Here is a 20,000-nt window from a genome sequence, read left to right as displayed (position 1 = left end):
TGTGAGCATGTGGAAATGCTCTCCAGAAAAGTGTAAGAGAGTCCACAGCAGCATGTAAGCATGCCCGTTTTGCAGCACCTTAACCTAATGTGAATAATTTAGTCTTAAATCTTTAACGTCGAGACTTGTAAAAACAGAATTTATCCGTGTACTTTAAATTTCTTTTTATTTTCTCTCTCTTTTTTAGTTCTAGTGATTTTTGAATTTTTTGTTTGTTGGCTATTTGTATTTCTTTAACAGATTGATTACTTGTATTTTCACTAGTTTTCTAAGGTGGTGTGTCTTTTTTTTTTTTGATGAAGATTCTACATTAGGATTATGTTTTTTACTTTAAATGTTGGGAATATCTGTCCCTGTTTACTATATTTTCATTTTGTTTATGTTTTTTCCCTTCTGCCTAAAGGTGAGGTAATCAATTATGGAATTTCTTGTTCTTTATATCACTACTTCTTGTATCATGTGGGTACATGCTAGTACTTTTTAAAATATTTTAATCCATTTGTGGAATTCTTTATTTCATTTGTTGTGCTGTTTGGTGTCAGGTTGGGGTCCAGTTAGGGTCTTTCTTTAAAATCTGACCAGTTAATTGGATATTTTGACTTTTGAATTAAGGTAGTATGGAATTATTTTTATTGATTGTTTTCTGTTCTTTAGGCAGATGTAGCGGTATTGGTTGTAGATGCTAGTAGAGGAGAGTTTGAAGCTGGATTTGAGACTGGAGGACAAACACGAGAACATGGCCTTTTGGTTCGATCTCTCGGAGTAACACAGCTTGCAGTTGCTGTCAATAAAATGGATCAGGTACCTGTAGCCTTTGTGAGAATTTGTTTAGATGCTAGATAAGATAATATTCTGCCCATATAGGTGATTTCAGGTGTGACTAGTGCACATTTCACTAACCAAGTTGCTATATTTTTCAAGATAAAAACATTTTCCTGAGATGAAATAAATGAGATGTTAATAATGTTTAAGGAAGAATGTCTTCATATTTTCAAAATATATTTTTGAAACCTAAAAACTATTTTTAATTATAAAATAATATGCATTTATTGTAGTAGAAAGTATGAAATCATTTTGTATATTCATCCATTTTTTTTTTAGGTAAGACTCTTATATTGGGTTATAGTATATTACTCTTTGTTTTTTAAAAATTGACAATGTTCTTATGCATATTTGCAAGTAATTAATAACCATTAGATAAAAGGTTATTTTTTATAGCTTTATTCTAGTCTGTTTTCATGAAGTGATTTATCTAAATAGGCCTGTAGTTTTGAAGATTTCCAATAATGTAATAAATTGTTCACTTTTTCCCTGTAAATTTGAAATACATTTAGTCTATGTAAAAAATTCTATGGCTAATACTTGCCAAAATATATTGTTATATTTTGTGCATGTATGAATATATGACAACAAATGCCACCATATGTACGACTATAATGCACCAATAAAAAATATGGAAAAATAAGTAAAGTTGCAGCCTTCCTGGACTGATCCATTAAAAAAAAAGTCTAGCACTGAAGATATAGCTCTGTGGTAGTGTGCTTGCCTAGCCTGCACAAGGTCCTGGGTTCAATGCTTGGTACTGGGGAAAAAAAAGAAATCTAGAAATATTGTTTATAGATTTTTTATTTCTGGAAAAATTAATTTTAGGTTATGTTAGTGGTAATACTTATATTTTGAGTTTTAATAGATTTCATACTTAGTAGATTTTATATTTATGTTTTATATAGTCTTGATTATATTTTATTGCAGAAATTTAAATTTTCTTTATCATGTTCTGAAGGATAATTCTAAAAATAAATCGGATCTTTATCAGGTTAATTGGCAACAAGAAAGGTTTCAAGAGATAACTGGAAAACTCGGACACTTTCTTAAGCAAGCAGGTTTTAAGGTATGATAATTTTAGATTCATTTGGCTATTAATTTCTAGAAATCATGAGAACAAACCTAAAACTTTCATATTCTTGGTTTTTTAATAATTTTTTTTTGTATTTTATTTCCTCCTGCTACCATATATGTAATATATTCTTTGGGTTACTTCACCTTAGAAAATTGCATATGTTGAATAATTGACTTGGATTTTATATAAGTAAAAGAATTTCTCCCCACCTATTATGATAGTATAAGGTTTAAGGAGGTCACAGAACAATGTTGGTATAGAACAATTTCTCTAGCCTGCTTGACCAGGTGAAAATGCTTGATAGTTATGGAATAAATTTGTGTTTTGCACAAAATCAAAAAAGTTGAGAACTATTGGATCAGATAACCTCAAGTTCTATGGTTTCTATTACCTTTAAAAAAAATACATTGTTGCTTTTACAAACTTGGTGCAGTTATGGTAATGGTGAATCTTAATTTTTTTAAATATACTGTTACATATTAAACTTCATACATTTAATCCTTTTAATAGGAGAGTGATGTAGCCTTTATCCCTACAAGTGGTCTCAGTGGTGAAAATCTAATTACAAGATCTCAGTCAAGTGAACTCACCAAATGGTATAAAGGACTGTGCTTGTTAGAGCAAATTGGTAAGTAAACTGCCATTCTACTTTCAATGAATTTTAAACTTGACATTAATTATTATTTAGAGTTCTTATGGGAGACAGTAATATGTATGAAAAAGCATAGAATTTGTGGTCAGAGGAATGAGGTGACTAGTTTTGAGATTGTACGTTACTGTTGAACTCTAATACAGTTTTCCTCAACTTGCTTAATGAGGCTAGTGCCTGCTCTGCCTGTCACAACTATTCTTATAATTAAATGTGATAACACATGTGAATACATTTTATAAAAGTGTTATATGAGTGATAATCATTTGCTATTACTATTTGTGAAGTATAATTATTTTCTAGTAGAAGTGGACTATAATGGATTCATTGGAGTAAAAAAAAATCAGAGTCAGACATAATTACCCTATATACATGTATGATTACACTAGTGGAGTAACTCTGAACAATGTACAACCAGAGGAATGAGAAGCTGTGCTCCATTTGTGTACTATATGTCAAAATGCATTCTACTGTTAAATTAATTAGTTAATTAATATATACAAAATTGTTCAGTTTAAAACAACAACAAAAAAATTGCTTTTCTTTTAAAAAACCGTGGTGCTGGGGATCAAACTGAGAGCTTTGTGTATGCTGAGCATGAACTCTACCATTGAGCAACATCCACAGTCCCACATTTTAAATTAAACTTTGTTTTTTGTCATTTCTCTCAGATTCCTTCAAGCCTCCTCAGCGATCTGTTGACAAGCCTTTTAGATTGTGTGTGTCAGATGTTTTCAAAGGTAAGTGCTACCTCTGCAGGGCTGCTTCTTTGTGGCCCCTTCCTTTCCATTCTCTTTTGTCCTCCTTCCCTGGACTAAGTCATTGTACTTTCTCCAGGTTCTTCCTTCCCCATTCCAATATAAGGATCAGTGTAAAATTAATCTTAAATGCACGGTTCTAGTTACTGAGCTCCTCTGCCTAGAAAGACCTTCAGTTTACTCACCATTTCCCATATTATTCTTATGTACCTGTTAGACTTAAGAAAACCTTATTCTTTATTTTTCTAACCTTGTAACCTTCTATAGTTAGATCCTTTTAGTTTCCGTGTCTTTCAACCAAACTGGATTTTTCACTATTTCTTGACAACCTGGGATCTTTATTGCCACTTCCTCTACCAGTGTTTTCCATATTTTGGTGTTTTTTTACTTGCCCATTTTCTTCCCATCTGTAACAGCCTAGGAACAGCTAGGAGATAGATACTACACATATATTAAGGGAGACTTACCATAGAGAATTACTAATTATGATAAAAGAATAACCATAAGATATAAAGAAACCCTAAATAGCATCCTAGGGAGAGGAAAGTCAGACTTAGAAGAGATTCATACTTTGCTGGGAGAAGGTATTGTATTGAATGCCTAAGAATATATCTATATCATATCTATATATATATGTATATGTATATGTATATGTATACACACACACACACACACACACAATCTTGTCTAGAAAAGTATACAGTGGTAATAAACATCTCACACACACACACATGCACACACATAAGAATAATCAATACTGAAAAGATGTCATTTGCCCCCAGATTTCCATGATCACAGATCAGACAGTTAAGAATGGATTTGGAACTGAGCAGCAATAGATTGATAACTGGCATGCTCACCCACACACTTACCCAAGGCATCTCTTATTTTCTCTGTACCCTCTAACACTGATTTTTTTTTTTAAAGATAAGCCATAGATTAGAGAAGATGTTTGCAAAATACCATATAAGGGATTGTTATCCAAAGCATACATAGAATTTTTAAAAATTCAATGATAAGAACACAAACAGCTCAATTATGAAATGGACCAAAAACTTTTGATACAGACACATCAAAAAAATGTGCGTGCGCACACACACATACACACACAATCAGTTGGTTCTTCAATACATTTTATGCTAACAGAATGCCACTGACTTAATAAATCATAAACTATGCAAGTTTGCTTGTTTGCTTGGTTTTGGTTCTGGAAGTTGAGGTTATTGAGGAGGTGCCTCTGGTGAGGTCTTTTTGAATCTGTGAAAGGCTGAAAGGTATCAAAGAGCACATGAAAGAGAGAGAAAATGAGAGTAGAAAAAGCTGAACTCATCAGAATTGATTACTAACTTACTCCAGTGCTGACTCCCAGAAAAACAGCCTCAATCCATTTACAAGGATGGTATTCCCCAGATGTTAATCATTTCTTTAAAGGTCCCACCTTTTTTTTCTTTTCATTTTTTACTTTGTTCTAATTAGTTACACATGACAGCAGAATGCATTTTGGCACATTGTACACAAATGGAGCACAACTTCTCATTCCTCTGGCTGTACATGGTGCAGAGTCACACCGGTGGTGTAATCATTTATGTATATAGGGTATTAATGTATGTCTCATTCTACTGTCCTTCCCATCCCCACAGCCCCACCCTTCCCCTGATTCTCCTTTGCACAATCCAGAGTTCCTTCATTCTTTCCTACTCCCCACCACTCCCACTGTGGATCAGCATCTGCTTATCAGAGAAAAAAATAAGTGGCTGTCATTTAGCATGATATTCTGTAGTTGCATCTATTCACCTGCAAATGCCATAATTTCATTCTTCTTTAAGGCTGAGTAATATTTCATTGTAAAACTGCAGTTTTTAAATATATTTTTTTAGTTGTAGTTGAACACAATATCTTTATTTTATTTATTCAGTTTTTATATCATTTTTTAATTTTTATTTTAATTTGTTATATATGACAACAGAATGCATTACAATTCATATTATACAGACAGAGCACTATTTTTCATATCTCTGGTTGTACGCAAAGTAGAGTCACATTCTTCGTGTCTTCATACGTGTACTTAGGGTAATGATGATCCATCGAATTCCACTGTCTTTCCTACCCCCATCCCCCTTCCCTTTATATCCCTCTCCCTTTCCCCTTTGTCCTATCTAGAGTTCATCTAATTCTCCCATCCGTCCCCACCCCACCCTGCTGTCCCCCGCAGCATATTATGGATCAGCATCCTTAAATCAGATAAATCATTTGGCATTTGTTTTTTTTGAGANTTTTTTTTTTTTTTTTTTTTTTTTTTTGGTGTTGGGGATTGAACTCAGGGGCACTTGACCACTGAGCCATCTCCCCAGCCTATTTTGGATTTTATTTAGAGAGAGGGTCTCACTGAATTGCTCAGCACCTTGCCATTGCTGAGGCTGGCTTTCAACTTGCAATCTTCCTGCCTCAGCCTCCCAAGCCACTGGGATTACAGCATGCACCACCATGCTGATTTATCTTCAGGTTGCTTACTGGCTTTTGCCTGCACTGCTTCCCTCAGGGTATTTTGGCTGAGGTCACCAGGTGACCTCTTGGTTGCCAAAGTCAGTACACACTTTCGTTACTATCTTATTTGAATGTGGCATTACTTCTAATGCTGCTAACCATATCTACCTTGAAACTTTTCTTCATTGGTGTCTGTGACGTGCTTTCTTCTGCTAACCTGTATATTCTCTGACCCCTCTTTAGCCTCTGTGTGTGCTACTCATTCTCTGACTCTGAAATGGTGTCCTGTTGCCTCAGTCCTCTTCTTTTACTCTGCCCAGGTATTCCAAGAACTGATGATTATAAGTTCCTCTCTTGCCTGCATCTTGAAGCTTTCTCAGTTGTCTAATCCAAACCTGTTCTTTTATCTGCACACACTTGTGGCTCACCACAGCTGGACATCTCCCGAGGAGTGTGCAGTTGGAATTATCATTCTTACGGATCATTGTGTAATTAGTGCTCCTTGGAATGCAACTTTGCCATCCATATCCCATAGACACTTCAAATTTGCCAAAGCTAAAATATATCTTGTGCCTTAATTTCCTGCATCCTAGGTAATATGTCATATCCTCACATTTCTCCATTATTCTTTACTTTCTTTATCACTCTAAACTTGTTATTCTTTATTCTCAAATTCTTGGATGTATTCCCTTTCTATATCAGTGTGTACATTTCCATCAGCCTCCTTTCTGACCCCAAAATACCATTATGTGACTTTTCTGTTCACAATTCCTTATTGGATTTACATTACTTAACTGCAGGAATGAAATTCAAACCCTAAATGTCACTTATGAGGCTCCTTTATGATTTCTCCCTTGTCTCATGTCTTGCCTCTTCTTCATTATTTCATATTACCCCTTATAAACAATACATGTGGCTTTTAGCAAATCCCGTGTTTGGTTTTGGCTTTGCACATTCAGTTTCCTGGGTCAGCAAGTGTTTTCATTTTTCCCTCAATTCATACACACAAGGTGCCTGGTAAACTCTATTCCTGCTTCTTCAAAATGAACAGGTAAAGTGTATGTTCTCCCCATCATGAATTTGTGTGTGTTGTCTGTGTGTGATACTGGGGATTGAATTATGGGCTAATGCATGCTAGGCAAGCACACTCTACCACTGAGCTACACTTGCGGTATGCTATCATGGATTGTTTGTGATGTACCTTTTTATTTTAAATAGCATTTGTGTCTTAGTTCAATGTACTTGTTTTTGTCTTTCTTTTCACTAGTGTAAATTTCTTACAGGTAGGGTCTTATGTTTTCATTCATTTGTTTGTCCCAAGCTTGGCATAATGCCTGGTACCACTCAAATATTTGAGAAAGAAACGCACCTCTACTTTTTTGTATTGTGAATATTTTTATTTGCAAGAAGAAATGTAGAATGTGTATATCCGTATTTAGTAGAGATGTTTAAAATTCTGAAGGGACCATTAATTAATTAGCCATTGAACTACTAGTTTTATGAAACTACGTGGGACTAAATATTATAATACTAATTATTAGAAACCTGCTATGTAAGATTTTTGCATATTTTGCAGATCAAGGATCTGGATTTTGTGTTACTGGTAAAATTGAAGCTGGTTATATTCAGACTGGTGACCGACTACTAGCAATGCCTCCTAATGAAACTTGTACTGCAAAAGGTATTCATTTGCAGGCTGCTTTTGCTAATCAAGCCTTGAGATAGCAGATTTTTTTAAAAGTAGTTTAGGTTTAACCTCTTACTGAAATTGTAACTGACTGTCAAAATGATACTAACTGTTGAAGATTTAGATGTGAAAACATTAAACGATTTTTTTCTGTTGTGACTGTGTGTATATGTGTACATATAGCATTCTAAATGTGGTAGCATTCTGTTTTTGACAGTGATTCAAGAAGTTTGGTTAGGATTGAACCAGATGTGTAGACACCTGACTGATAAATTTGTAAGATCATACTCTGTAGAAAAAATTAAATCTAAGTGTAACTTGACACTAATTTGTCAGTGGCAAAGCAAATAATCTGTCATTTTGAAATGTTTATTACATAACAAGTTACATAATAACTTATATCAATAAGTTATATAATACATACATATGCAAGACCTAAGTAAGATACAAATGTAGAAAATCCTAATGCAGAAAGAAATTAATAAAGCTAGTTTAAATTGCCACAGGAATCTGTTTTTCCATGATGGTTTATAACTGTTTCTGTCTTCTTATTCTTCAGCTTTACATGCATACATGTTATTCTTTTCCTAATTTGGTTTAATAGTTTATAGTTCTAGATTTATCTTAACATGACTTCAGTTAAATCTGAAGAAGTATCTTATGCTATGAAATAATATTAATTGTAACAATTTGAAGCTGAAGTAAAACCTGTTTGGCATGTTAAAATTTTCCTTCATTATTCTTAATTTATAGTATACATCCAGCGTTGCAACTGACTAGTTTATAAATTTGTATATATATATTTTGCTTAATTTGCTCACTTTAAAAGCAGATATCTTGCTTATTAGAAGAAATTAATGAGTGTGTTTAGGTAGCATGTTTAACCTATATTTAAAGATGAATAAGGGAATGAAAGCAAATGTTATTTCTACGTAACCTTTTTTTTTATGCCTACTAGGGATCATGAAATTTCTATTTAGATTAAAAGTACTTTAGTATTTAGATTAAAAGCACTTTAGAAAGTGTCACTTCCCATAGATGTGTTAATTTTATTTAATAACTTTATTTTATTTATTTATATGTGGTGCTGGGGATTGAACCCAGGACCTTGCACGTGCGAGGCAGCGTTCTACCACTGAGCCATTATCCCAAACCAGATCTATTAATTTTAAGTGCAGCTCATTTCTTTCTTTTTTTAAAAAAGTGATCAAGAACTGCAATATTTCTGAAATACTAATTTCTGCCTGTGTTAATGAGCTGTTGTGAGAATAATATGTATAAATATACATACGTATATGTATTTTAATAATCAGCAGTCATGAATTAAGACCATGATTCCAAAATTATCACAGACCTTGGGATGGACCCTCTTGTCACTGCTAAAATCTTTATTTGGTGACCAGTGAAAGTCCTACAGTCTTTACTTTTCTTCTCTGTCCCTTTCCCACAGAAAAACTCCAAGCATTACCTAGAATCAGTGATTCTTAAAGAGAAACCCCATCAGAAGTACGGGGTAGAAACGCCTACTCCTTGGGAGCCTCTCTTGTAACAAGTGGGAGGTTCTCAGCCCTCATTTCTGACAGGGCTGCTTTTGCTTGTTTTGCTTGACTGTTCAACACACCCTTTTTGTTGAATACTTGAGTGCTACTGTGGCTTTCTAATTGGTAGTGTCCCAAAAAGGAGACTTGACTAAAATAGCAACCCCGTATCACTTTTTTATTTCATTAAAATATCAAGTGCATGGAGTGTTATAAAAGAATTTCTTTTTGTAATATCTGGCCAATGAGAAAAGTCCTTGGAAGACAAATATGGAGTAGTCTAGCATGATTGGGGGAAGGGAAAACAGATGATATGATTCTCTTTGGAAATTTTTATAGTGTTCATTGAACTTGTAACATGACAGCTTTTCAAAATCTTAAGCCAAAGGCAGTCCCTGGATAAAGGACATCAAAACACACTTATATACATAGCTATTGTATGTAAATAGCTAGCTTCTAGTTTTTATCTTAAATTTCATAGCAAATGTCAGACATGATCATTTTTAATTTACATTTTATAAATTGAACTTAATTACTTGATATCTGACAAATATTCCTTAATACCATAATTGCTAACATATTTGGAGTCAAGAATCCCTCTTTTCAGATTAAGGCTGATGCATGTATGAAATTCTGCACCAAAACTGTAGGTTGTCTCCCCCCAAATCAGAAATTGTTCCTTAGAAATATGCTGCATGGGAAATAATATATATTTCAGAAGGAAATATGAAAATTGTAGTTCATTAAAATTATGTCAGTCCAAAACTATCGCACAGTCATTGTCCTGTACATTCTCTTCATCAGAAGACTCAGGTTCCAGTGGAAAGGAACTTTACTAATAAACTTAACCCATAAAGGCAGAAAGAAAGTATGGGATATCTTTAAAAGCGTTTGACTAAGGTTGCTGAGTATTGTCCTCTGGAACTGCTCTCCAGGGCAGGATTGTGTCTAGATAAATAGGTGTCTATTTCTAGGTATAGAGCAACACTAGGGATCTTTTTTAAATTAAATTTTCTTAACACTATTTCCTTAATATCTTTCTCTTCATATAACCAGTGATCAATATGCAGATTCTGGGAAGAAGTTCTCCTTGAGCCAGATGTAGTTAAGGGACCTCTGAGAGGACCATTTGAAGTTCTGACTGAGCACTTTGCCCCATGAATTATTTAGAGAACACATGTTATGTTTGGGTGGTTATCTAATTATAAGCTAAGCTCAAGAGATTAAAATACTACTAGGCATCTCCACCAGTCCTATCTTTTTTATGTCGTTAGGAATAATTTGAACTTTTTATTATACCTTCCTCTATTAATATAACAAAAATAATGGAATGGGACCTGTTTAATTACTTCATTGTGTAAATTAATTTAAAAATCTTGGTTAAATAAGCAGAAGTCAGCCTTTTATGGGCAAATACAAGTCACTTTATGGTTAGGGTGGTGTTATAGAAAAGTCAAGTCTAGAGGAAGTGTGTTTTCCTCAACGCTCACAGTTATATTTCTCACTCTCAGTCCATTCATATTGAAAATGATGAGTAGTGACTGATGAAGCACAAACCAGCCAAACTCTTTTGGTTGTTATGGTTCAGTGTTGAGGTGTTTCACTGTATGCTTTGGTTCTTACTCATTTCCAGGAATCACACTGCATGATGAACCTGTTGATTGGGCAGCAGCAGGCGATCATGTTAGTCTGACTTTGGTTGGGATGGATATCATCAAAATCAAGTGAGTAAGAAAATAAGTTTAAGTAACCATCGCTTTGGAATAAAGGACATCAAAACACATAGATTTTGCAATCTACCAGCTCAATTTTGAATTTTGAATTTTGGCCAAAAATAGACATTTACAGTATTAGCAAATGTTACTTAAAATTGGAATCAGTACCTGTCTCCGTACAAACTCTGCATGTTGATGGAAAAACTGTAATGCATAAAGTCATGCTTTAACCTTGAAGAGAGTATTTTGGAAAAGTTCCTACTTAATTTTTCTAGTTTTTTTAATAAATGTTTTTAGAAGTACTCCTGTTGGATGTAAATTTATTTGTCCTCCAACTATCCTCCCTCATTTACTTATTTTTGTTGTTACAGTGTTGGCTGCATATTTTGTGGCCCCAAAGAACCCATTAAAGCTTGTACTCGTTTCAGAGCCCGAATTCTCATCTTTAATATAGAAATTCCTATCACTAAAGGATTTCCTGTAAGTTTCAAATATTTTATTGTTCTTTTAAAAAATTCAAAGTAGTTTACCCAAAAAGTAGTAACATTTTATGAGTCTATCTTTATTTTCAATTAATATCTTGTTATTTTCATCTAGAAAAACAAGTTAGAATTTGAAAGTCATTTTTATTTTGATCTTTGAGACAGAACTTTTTAAGAGAGGCATTGAAAAGATATTTCATAATCAATAGGATGCAAACTGATGATAATAACTAAATTTGGAGATAACAATTGATCAGTTCTTACTGTAAAGTTTGTCTAATATTTTTGGACTGGAACTTTCTGGCTTTTTGTTTTATTTAATATGCTTATTTCTGGTGCTTCTGATTATGAAAGAAATGGATTATTTTAGAAAATTTTGGAAACCACAAAAAATGCAAGAAATAAGAATGTTCTATATTTGCATAAAAAGTAGATAACTGCTCTTTTCATTTCATTATATTTTCATGTGTACATATTATCCACTCAGTATGTATACATTTGATATTTATGGGTGTATCCTGATGATCCCTTGACATATGGTAAATTTTAATTGTGCTAAAGCAGCATCACATTCAGACCATGCATGCTGTGATGGTGGTTTAAAGTATTCATTGATCAGCAGCATTTGAACAATAAGAAGGGGATTTTAATACCATAATATTACTTATCCAGGAAACATACTACTTGTGACTAGTCTGAATTTCTTGTTTTATATGGAAATTATTTTTTCATAAGTTTAAGGCCATACGCCATAGGTTAGTACCTTGTTTTGTAAATTAACAGGTAAACATTTTTTCATTCGACTTATTTTTTCTGATAGTACAGATTTTGTACGACAAGGAAAAGTGGTTCTCCGTGAAATTATATACCTTGCCTTTTAAAATATAAAGTGACTATTTTTATTTGATGCATCTTTCAAATAAAATTGAGATAGTTAAGTAATTGTCCCTTCAACTTTTTAAAATTATTGTTTTAGAAGTTGGTAATAAATTTATTTAGATAATTCAGATTCATCTTAGAATAATACTACTACATTTGATATACTCATGTACTTTACTTGTCATTCTTTAATTATTTCTGTGTAATTTTGATGATATAAAATTATAAGATACTGTTTAAGTACCTTATATATTACATTTCTTCTATATACTAAAAAAGGAATAAAAGCATGTCACAAAATTGTTACAGTTGAAAATATTAAAATTTTAATTATATAATATTTATATAACAATGGGGAAGTAACTGCAAATTAATTGCTTTTGGGTGGATGGAACTCATTCATAGAAAGCAGTGTGTCCTATGGTGGAGAGGGTAGTTGCTGCATGTTTTTACTCAGCAATAATAATATTTGCCAATGGAGATGTGGAGAGGTCAAGAGGTCAGTAGTCACTTTGAATACTAATGCTTTCTTCCTGTTTACAGTAGTTTCTTAAAAGTTGGCATGAATTGAAAGTTTTTTGGCATAGCTTTATGAGATTCTACTTGTGTATATTGATTGACAAATGCCAGGATGAAATTTAATTTAGAAAAAAATGGTTGTATTTGATCAGCTCACTCCCAAGGAAAAAAAAAAAAACTTCCAGAGAACTTTTTTTTATTATTATTATTATTTTTAAGCATCAGAAATTTATTGGTTGCTCAAAACATTACATTGATCTTGACGTATCATATATCATATATTTGTTTCAAATGGGGTATGAATTCTTATCATTTCCCCGTGTACAGATTGTAGAATCATGTTGATTATACATACTGCCAAACAAGTGTCTGTTGTATTCTGCTGCCCTTCCTATCCCCTTCCTATCCCCTCTCCCCTCCCCTCCCCCAAGAAAAGGGATCTGTTTTCTCTACTTTCTTGTTTCTCATCAATGTGTATTTTCCATTTGGTGGAATGGAGGCAAAGATTAATTTTTTTTTTATAATAGCTGAACTAGTGAGTGAAAATGGTATCTCATGGTGGTTTTTATTGCATTTCTGTAATGATTAATGTTGTTGAGCATCTTTTCAGTGCTCATTGGCTATTTGTGTATTTTTGGAGAAATATCTGTTCAAGTCCTTTTCACATTTTTGAATGAGATTATTTTGTTATTGTTGAATTACAGGAATTCTTGATTTGTTCCATATGTTAATCATTTTATCAGATATATGATTTAAAAATATTTTCTCCTCCTCTGTGAGTTATCTTTTCATTCCCTTCAATGATAATAGTGTCCTCTGATGGGCTAAAGTTTTTAATTTTGAAGAAGTCCAGTTCTTTTTTATAGTCGTTGTTGCCTATGGTTTGGTGTCATGAACTTTTGCCCTGTTTTCTTCTAAGAGTTTTATGATCATTAATCTGTTTTGAGTTAATTGTTGGATATGCCATTGGGTAAAGCTTCACCTTTTTTTTTGCATGTGGATATCCAGTTTCCCAGCACCATTTGTTGAAAAGACTTTCCTTTCACTAATGAGTGGATCTTGGCAACCCTTGTTGAAAATCTAATGTCTATATATCCATAAGTTTTTTTAAAATATAGTTTAACTAGAGGTTTAAGGAAAATAATAGCTTATTTTGCCACCTAACATTATTTAGCTCACTATAATTTATAAAACACTAATTTGATTCTTATAACTCCACATGAAGCAGAGTTCCTCCGTGAAGCCCTTTAAGCCAGTGTATCTCAGAATTTAGAAATGTTCGGATATTGGAAAGGTAAATGCTATGTACATATTATATAAAACACTTAACAAAAAGTGAGACAGCACCCAATATTTTATAATGAAACACATTGATATTCCTGCACCAAAACTTATTAACACTATATGAGATATACAGGACTCTAAATTGCCTCACTTCAAGTCCAATTTTGCTGCTTAAATATATTTATAACAGACTTTGGAAAAAGAAACTTTTAGGTTTTCAGTCTTTTGGAATTACAGGTAAGAGATTGTGGAGCTGTCAGTATTGTCTTTATTAACACATAAGGAAATGGAGACTCTGAGAGATTGTAACTATATGACTAGAAGTGGTTCAGCCAGGGCACATTATTCATCACTTTCATTATGAAATCCAGTACTTTTTCCCCCTGTTACATTGTGTTGCACAATGGTTTGAATTATAAATGACCTTGTTTATATATAACATGAATGAAAATGTCAAGGTAGTATAAAACCACTTCTTTCTTATTTTAAGCATGTAGATTCTTTTCACTTGTATTTTGTTTGAACTACTTTTGGTGAGATGCTGTGGAGATAGAAAAATAAAACCTAAATACATACTGCCACAACCATTCTTTATCCACCCTAATTTTACCCCCAAATCCACACATAGCTCAGCTGAAGGTAGAAGGAACTTAATTAGGTTCATATGCCTCTTTTTTTTTAATTTGGCAAACCATGAGGACCAGTTTCTCTTAGTTGCATCTGAGCTGAGTGAAGGGAATTCTGCTTACTTATCTAAGTTATTATGAAAGAGATGTTTCTTAGATATTTAAAGTTAATAGAGTAGTATATGAGACCTGAATGCACAAAAGTATTTCTCATCATGTTAGCCTGTGTTTTGGCATTTTTTTCCCCCAGAGTCAGTTGTTAATTTTTTGTAATATTTGCAGTTCACTATCATCAATTGTCATTGAAAATGAAAGCCAGTTTGCATTTTTGGAGTAATGGTGCTTCAATTGTGCCTGTATTTATTTATTTTATCACTTGATTTTTCAGAAAAGTTTCCAAAGACTAGGACTGTGCATTCACAGTCCCCCTTGCATTAGTCTTCTTTTTTTCTTTTGTATTCTTTTTTTGTCTTCTATTTATGTCTTCTTTCTTTCGGCCTTTGCTTTCTGGGGATGGAACTCAGGGCTTAGGCAAGTGTTCTATCACTGAGTAATACCCCCAGCTCTCATTTCTGATTTCTGAATGTACAATCTATTTTGACCAGGAAATTCCAGATTTGAGATGGTTGTGTTTCTACAATCAAATAGCCTAAATTGATGTTTATGAGTCAATTAAACTTTGATTGATTTATTACTTCCTAGGAATTTGGTCTTCGTACTATACTCGAACTATAGACGTATTGCACACTTAAAGCCTATTATTTGAATGAGGATATTTGGCCTATGTTCTGGTGTCTAAGCCTTAGCTTTGTTTTTATAAAACAAAAGGTTCCATATATGCAATTTTTATAGGCCCTTAGTAAGCTGAAGTGGGGGAAAGCTAGGGACTTGTAGCTCCAAAACTGATGAAAGGGTAAAATTCAGCTCTTACATATAGTACCATGGCCCCATTGAATTACATTGCTTTTTGATATTAGTTTTCCCTACATGTAAAACATGGACAGTTATAGCTAATATATTGTCTAATGTATGGTCATCAATTAACTGAATGTTTACCAAGTGGTGGGAACCACTTGAAAATGCATTATCTGAATTTTCTCATTTTAGTGAGAAATGAAAAACCTGCGGCTGGGACTTTGCAGGTAGAGAACTGTTAAAGAACTTGCCCCAAAAGGAAGTGATTTGAAACCAGATCTGTAAGACTTTCAAAGCCTAATTAAACTTCCATATACATAAGATTTAGTAGTGTATATGAATCACATCACACAGTGCTTGGCACTCAGGGGAGCTTAAAAATGTTATTTTCCTTCCTTCTTCTGTATTTATAATAGTTTATTCTCATTACCTAGTAATGAATATGTATTATTAATTGCTGCTAAGGCTTGGACAGATCCTAATCCAAACCAAAACTATCTTTGGATAATAGACTTTAAGTATATAATATGTATGTAATTTGGATATAGCTGAAAAAAACAAATTCCCAGGAAATAGTAAAGTTATCAAAGTTTAATTGATTTGTAAACACCATATCCCCATTCCCTCATTTTTAAAATGAAACAGTTAACAGTTGGTGAACATCTGCTATTATAGGTACTGTGTCTCATCATATTTAATTCTTGTCACAATGCCCTAAAAGGCTTCTGCTGTTACCAAGGGAAAATTGAGGCATGGGCAGATTACAGGGGGAGAGTAGGGGTTCAATCCCAAGTTCATTCTATACTACTCCTTAATAATAATGACTGTACATCAACAATAATAATTGTTCTAAATGATAAAGTCTCCATCTTTACAGGAACCCTAAGATGCTGTCATCCTCTACTTTTACAGAGGAGAATCTGACAGGAGGGTTATGCAGTTTAGAAGTAACGGGGGAGTAGATATTTAAACTGCCTCTCGTGACAGTTTCTCGCTTAGAAAGTTAAGTGCTACCTGCTTATAGTAGGGGGATTCAGGCAACTGAGGACATGGATTGACCTTAAGTAGCAGCACAGAATTGAGCATAGTTAAATGTAAGTACCAAAGAGAAAGCCAGAACTGCTGTGGTAAATGCTTTTTCAGGTTTTCAGTTTTTATTTATATATATATATATATATATATTTTTTTTTTAAGGTGCTGTTACACTACCAAACTGTCAGTGAACCTGCAGTTATCAAACGATTGATTAGTGTCTTAAACAAAAGTACTGGCGAAGTCACAAAGAAAAAGCCTAAGTGAGTATTTTAATGCAGAAATCATAAATACTAACAACTTAAGCAAGTTCCTTACAGATAAAGTGATTTGTATAATATTTGAAGTAAGTGAAATCAATTTTTACTTGTTCTAGAAAAAATTTTAATGACTAGATTAAAACAAGCATAGCAACAAATATTTAATTTCCTGTTTGTGTGTGAATGTTAGATATAATTATTGTCATGCATGATGATTGGGATGTGATTTGTAAGTAAAAAATATAAATATAAATTTATGTATCAAGCCCTAGACACTGATGATGTAAAGATAAGGGCATTGTAAAAACTCATCTTACATTTTAAGAGATGAATTTGAATTATGTCTAGCCACTGGTTCCACATTTCAACTTTGCACTTTCCCGAACTGTCTCCTCACCCACATACTCAGCTCATGCCCAATACTAAGAAGAAAGTCATTCATCTATATAATTTGCAGTGCCTCATTTTCCCATCTGGAAAGTCTTTTCTGCTTAAAACTCCAGATGGAGCCTTCAGCTATGGTGATCACCACCATTTGATCCTCTGATTACCATTGAATATCCAGGCCTATGTGTGAATGGTTTCCCTTTGGCTGAGACAAATTTGAAGTTTTTCAAAGGAAGTACTTCTTAAGAAACTAAGTATTGTAAATAAAAACAAAATACAAAAGGTTAAAGATGAATGCTACAAAATACAGATTTCTTATACTAATTGAGCAAAAAATCTAATCACAGTTTGTCTTGGTGCCTCAGCTTTGGTGTTTTCTTTAACCTCAACCCTAGGGGGAATCCCACCTAAAATCCCCTATTTTGTCCTTGATTGTTCCTCACCTTCTGCACCTGCTTAAGCAGCCCACAGTGGTTAGTGGTTTAATGGGTTGGCTGCAAGTGGAAGAGAATCTTCATGTTGCAGCTCTAAATGGGCAGATTTTGCTTCTAGCATTAGTATTTGCCATCATGGTATGAGAAATGTGATTTATCTAAGATTTTTGTTCTTTTTCTTCTTTTTCCAATGTTAGGGATCAAACCCAGGGCCTGTACATGCCAGACAAAGTACTCTAGTACTGAAATGTTTCCCCAGCCCTAAGACTAACATTCCTTGAGGACAACTTTTTTATAGGCTCTACCATGAATGCTTTCACATGTTTTATATTCTCAACAATCATGTGAAGCAGCGATCAAAGTAACAGAGTTTACAAATGGCATAGTCAGGGTTCTGATCAACTCAGTTGTTTTATCATTTTTTTTGTGCTGGAGTCAAGGTATTTGACCCAGAAAATTGACTTGGAGAATCTTCAAACTGAAATTGGCTTGTCAACTCTAATCCTGAGTTTTCCCTTGCCTCCTCCTGCTACACTGTCTTAGCTGAGTAATGCTGGGGTTTAACATATTCTCATGTTGGTTTCCCTTGTCATCTACATGTAGCTTTGTCCTTTTATTTTACACAAAAACCATTTGACCTTTCCCCTTCATTCCATTTCAGACACATCATAAACACAGTTGCTTTATGCAGAATGGAACAGAATTGTATTTAGGAACTGAATTAAGCATAAGTCATGAATATTAGATTTTTTCCTTACTAAAGAATTAGACTTTGGACTGAAATTAGCCAAAGCCAATAATTGGAAATTTGGGGGGTTGTGTGTTTGTGTGTGTAATTGTGTGTGTTTTTAAGGAACTTGTTTGGCTTAGTCAGTCTGTCCCTGAACTAATCTCTCAGAAGGAAAATTTATGATTTCTATCCTTGATCCTTCTACAGTACATCAATATTAAATTAGAGGACATTTCCAAAGTGTTCCTTTTTTGGGTTGCACCTTTTTCAGTAAGTCTGGATGGGGCCCATGCCAGGGATTTTGTTTACTTATTTGTATATTATCATTTATAATGTGGCCTTTCATTTTCCTACAAATAACATTCCATATATGATCTTGTCCTGAACCCCTGCTAAGGAACCATTATTCCTAACACGGGGAAAGAGGTGGGGAAGAGATTGTCCTCTTTAAAGATAACTTCTGGACTGGGGAGTATAGCTCATTGGTAGAGTGTGTGCTTAGCATGAGCAAGTCCCTGCACCTAAAGACAAAACAATAAAGGTAACTTCTTAACACACATTCTGCAAATTATAATTACTGGGAAAGACACAAGGCCTTGCAGTTCTCTTAAAATGTAGACACCTCCTTGTAGAATTAGCATTACTTTATTAGATAATTAAACTTCTCAGTTTTTTCTTCAGGGAATGAAAAGGAAAGCATTGATTAGGAAGGGCCTTGAACATTTTATGTTATAGTAGTTCTTCAAGGGATAGAGCTTTATTTGGATGATAGGTTCCCAGTACTTATATGAACTAACTAATGTATGAATTACCTGATATATAGGAACTACCTAATGTTTCTTAAATCTAGAACCTCTCCTCATTTCTTTTAAGTAATCCAGAAATATTCAAAGGTATATATTTTCCTTTAAAAATGCACACACAGAGACACTTAAACTTTCAAAAACCAACTTTCTTTTGGTTTTTGAAAGTTTAAGTTGACTCATTGATTGTGAAACATTCATTTTTCAGGTTGTTATTACACTTACTCATATGTGTTGTATGTCCATTTGTTCCTTTATTCTTCTTTTCTTAAAAGGTTGTTGACTAAAGGGCAAAATGCATTGGTAGAGCTACAAACACAAAGACCAGTAGCCCTGGAGCTGTACAAAGACTTCAAGGAGCTAGGGCGGTTTATGCTGCGCTACAGTGGTTCTACGATAGCTGCTGGTGTCGTCACTGAGGTAATTTCAAGTGGCTACAGGGTTATGTTATCTTTTCTTTTTTACCTTTTAAGGATAGTTACTGTGATTTTATGGTTTAAGAGAACCACAAGTAAGGAATTAGAACAAGAAAATGAAATTTATATTTTAAAAAAATTAAAAGAACGATGGGTAGAAAATGTTTGATCTTAGACTTTCTCATACTGAGGCTTCCAAACTTTGTTGTTCATTGGTGAATTGTTCAGAGTTAAAGGGAATCTGTTGAAAATAGGTGTTAAAAATGCAGTACAGGCAGACAGATTGCTAGGGTTCAGTGCCTGGGTGCTTCTTAGAACCTGATCTTATCAGAGCGAACACCGAGCGCGAGGCGGCCGAGTTCCGGCTCCCGGAACCGCCCTGGCCCAGGGCTGCGGAGCCTGCGGAGGCTGCTTCTTGGACCCTGCTCCTATCAGAGCATACACCAAGCACTAAGCAGCCGAATTCCGGCTCCCGGAACTGAGCCCGCGGGGACTGCTTCTT

The 20,000-nt window shown here is 33.9% G+C and overlaps 1 protein-coding gene across 3 annotated transcripts in view; it reads left to right on the top strand.

The window, feature by feature from the left end:
• Hbs1l (HBS1 like translational GTPase) overlaps nucleotides 1-20,000 on the top strand; it is a 92,051-nt gene that overhangs the window by 66,599 nt on the left and 5,452 nt on the right. For 2 of the 3 annotated variants that reach the window (XM_015501501.2, XM_048798658.1), the window contains 9 exons: nucleotides 655-801; nucleotides 1,817-1,891; nucleotides 2,411-2,528; nucleotides 3,221-3,289; nucleotides 7,368-7,472; nucleotides 10,650-10,740; nucleotides 11,103-11,211; nucleotides 16,631-16,731; nucleotides 19,358-19,502. In XM_015501501.2, coding sequence (XP_015356987.1) covers nucleotides 655-801; nucleotides 1,817-1,891; nucleotides 2,411-2,528; nucleotides 3,221-3,289; nucleotides 7,368-7,472; nucleotides 10,650-10,740; nucleotides 11,103-11,211; nucleotides 16,631-16,731; nucleotides 19,358-19,502 — 960 coding nt within the window. The remainder of the gene's footprint in view (nucleotides 1-654; nucleotides 802-1,816; nucleotides 1,892-2,410; nucleotides 2,529-3,220; nucleotides 3,290-7,367; nucleotides 7,473-10,649; nucleotides 10,741-11,102; nucleotides 11,212-16,630; nucleotides 16,732-19,357; nucleotides 19,503-20,000) is intronic. The other variant, XR_007345790.1, reaches the window with a different exon arrangement.

The sequence above is a fragment of the Marmota marmota genome, unplaced genomic scaffold (genome assembly GCF_001458135.2).
Source record: "Marmota marmota marmota unplaced genomic scaffold, marMar, whole genome shotgun sequence".
Taxonomy (NCBI): domain Eukaryota; kingdom Metazoa; phylum Chordata; class Mammalia; order Rodentia; family Sciuridae; genus Marmota; species Marmota marmota.
This window is presented reverse-complemented; position numbering and strand designations above follow the sequence as displayed.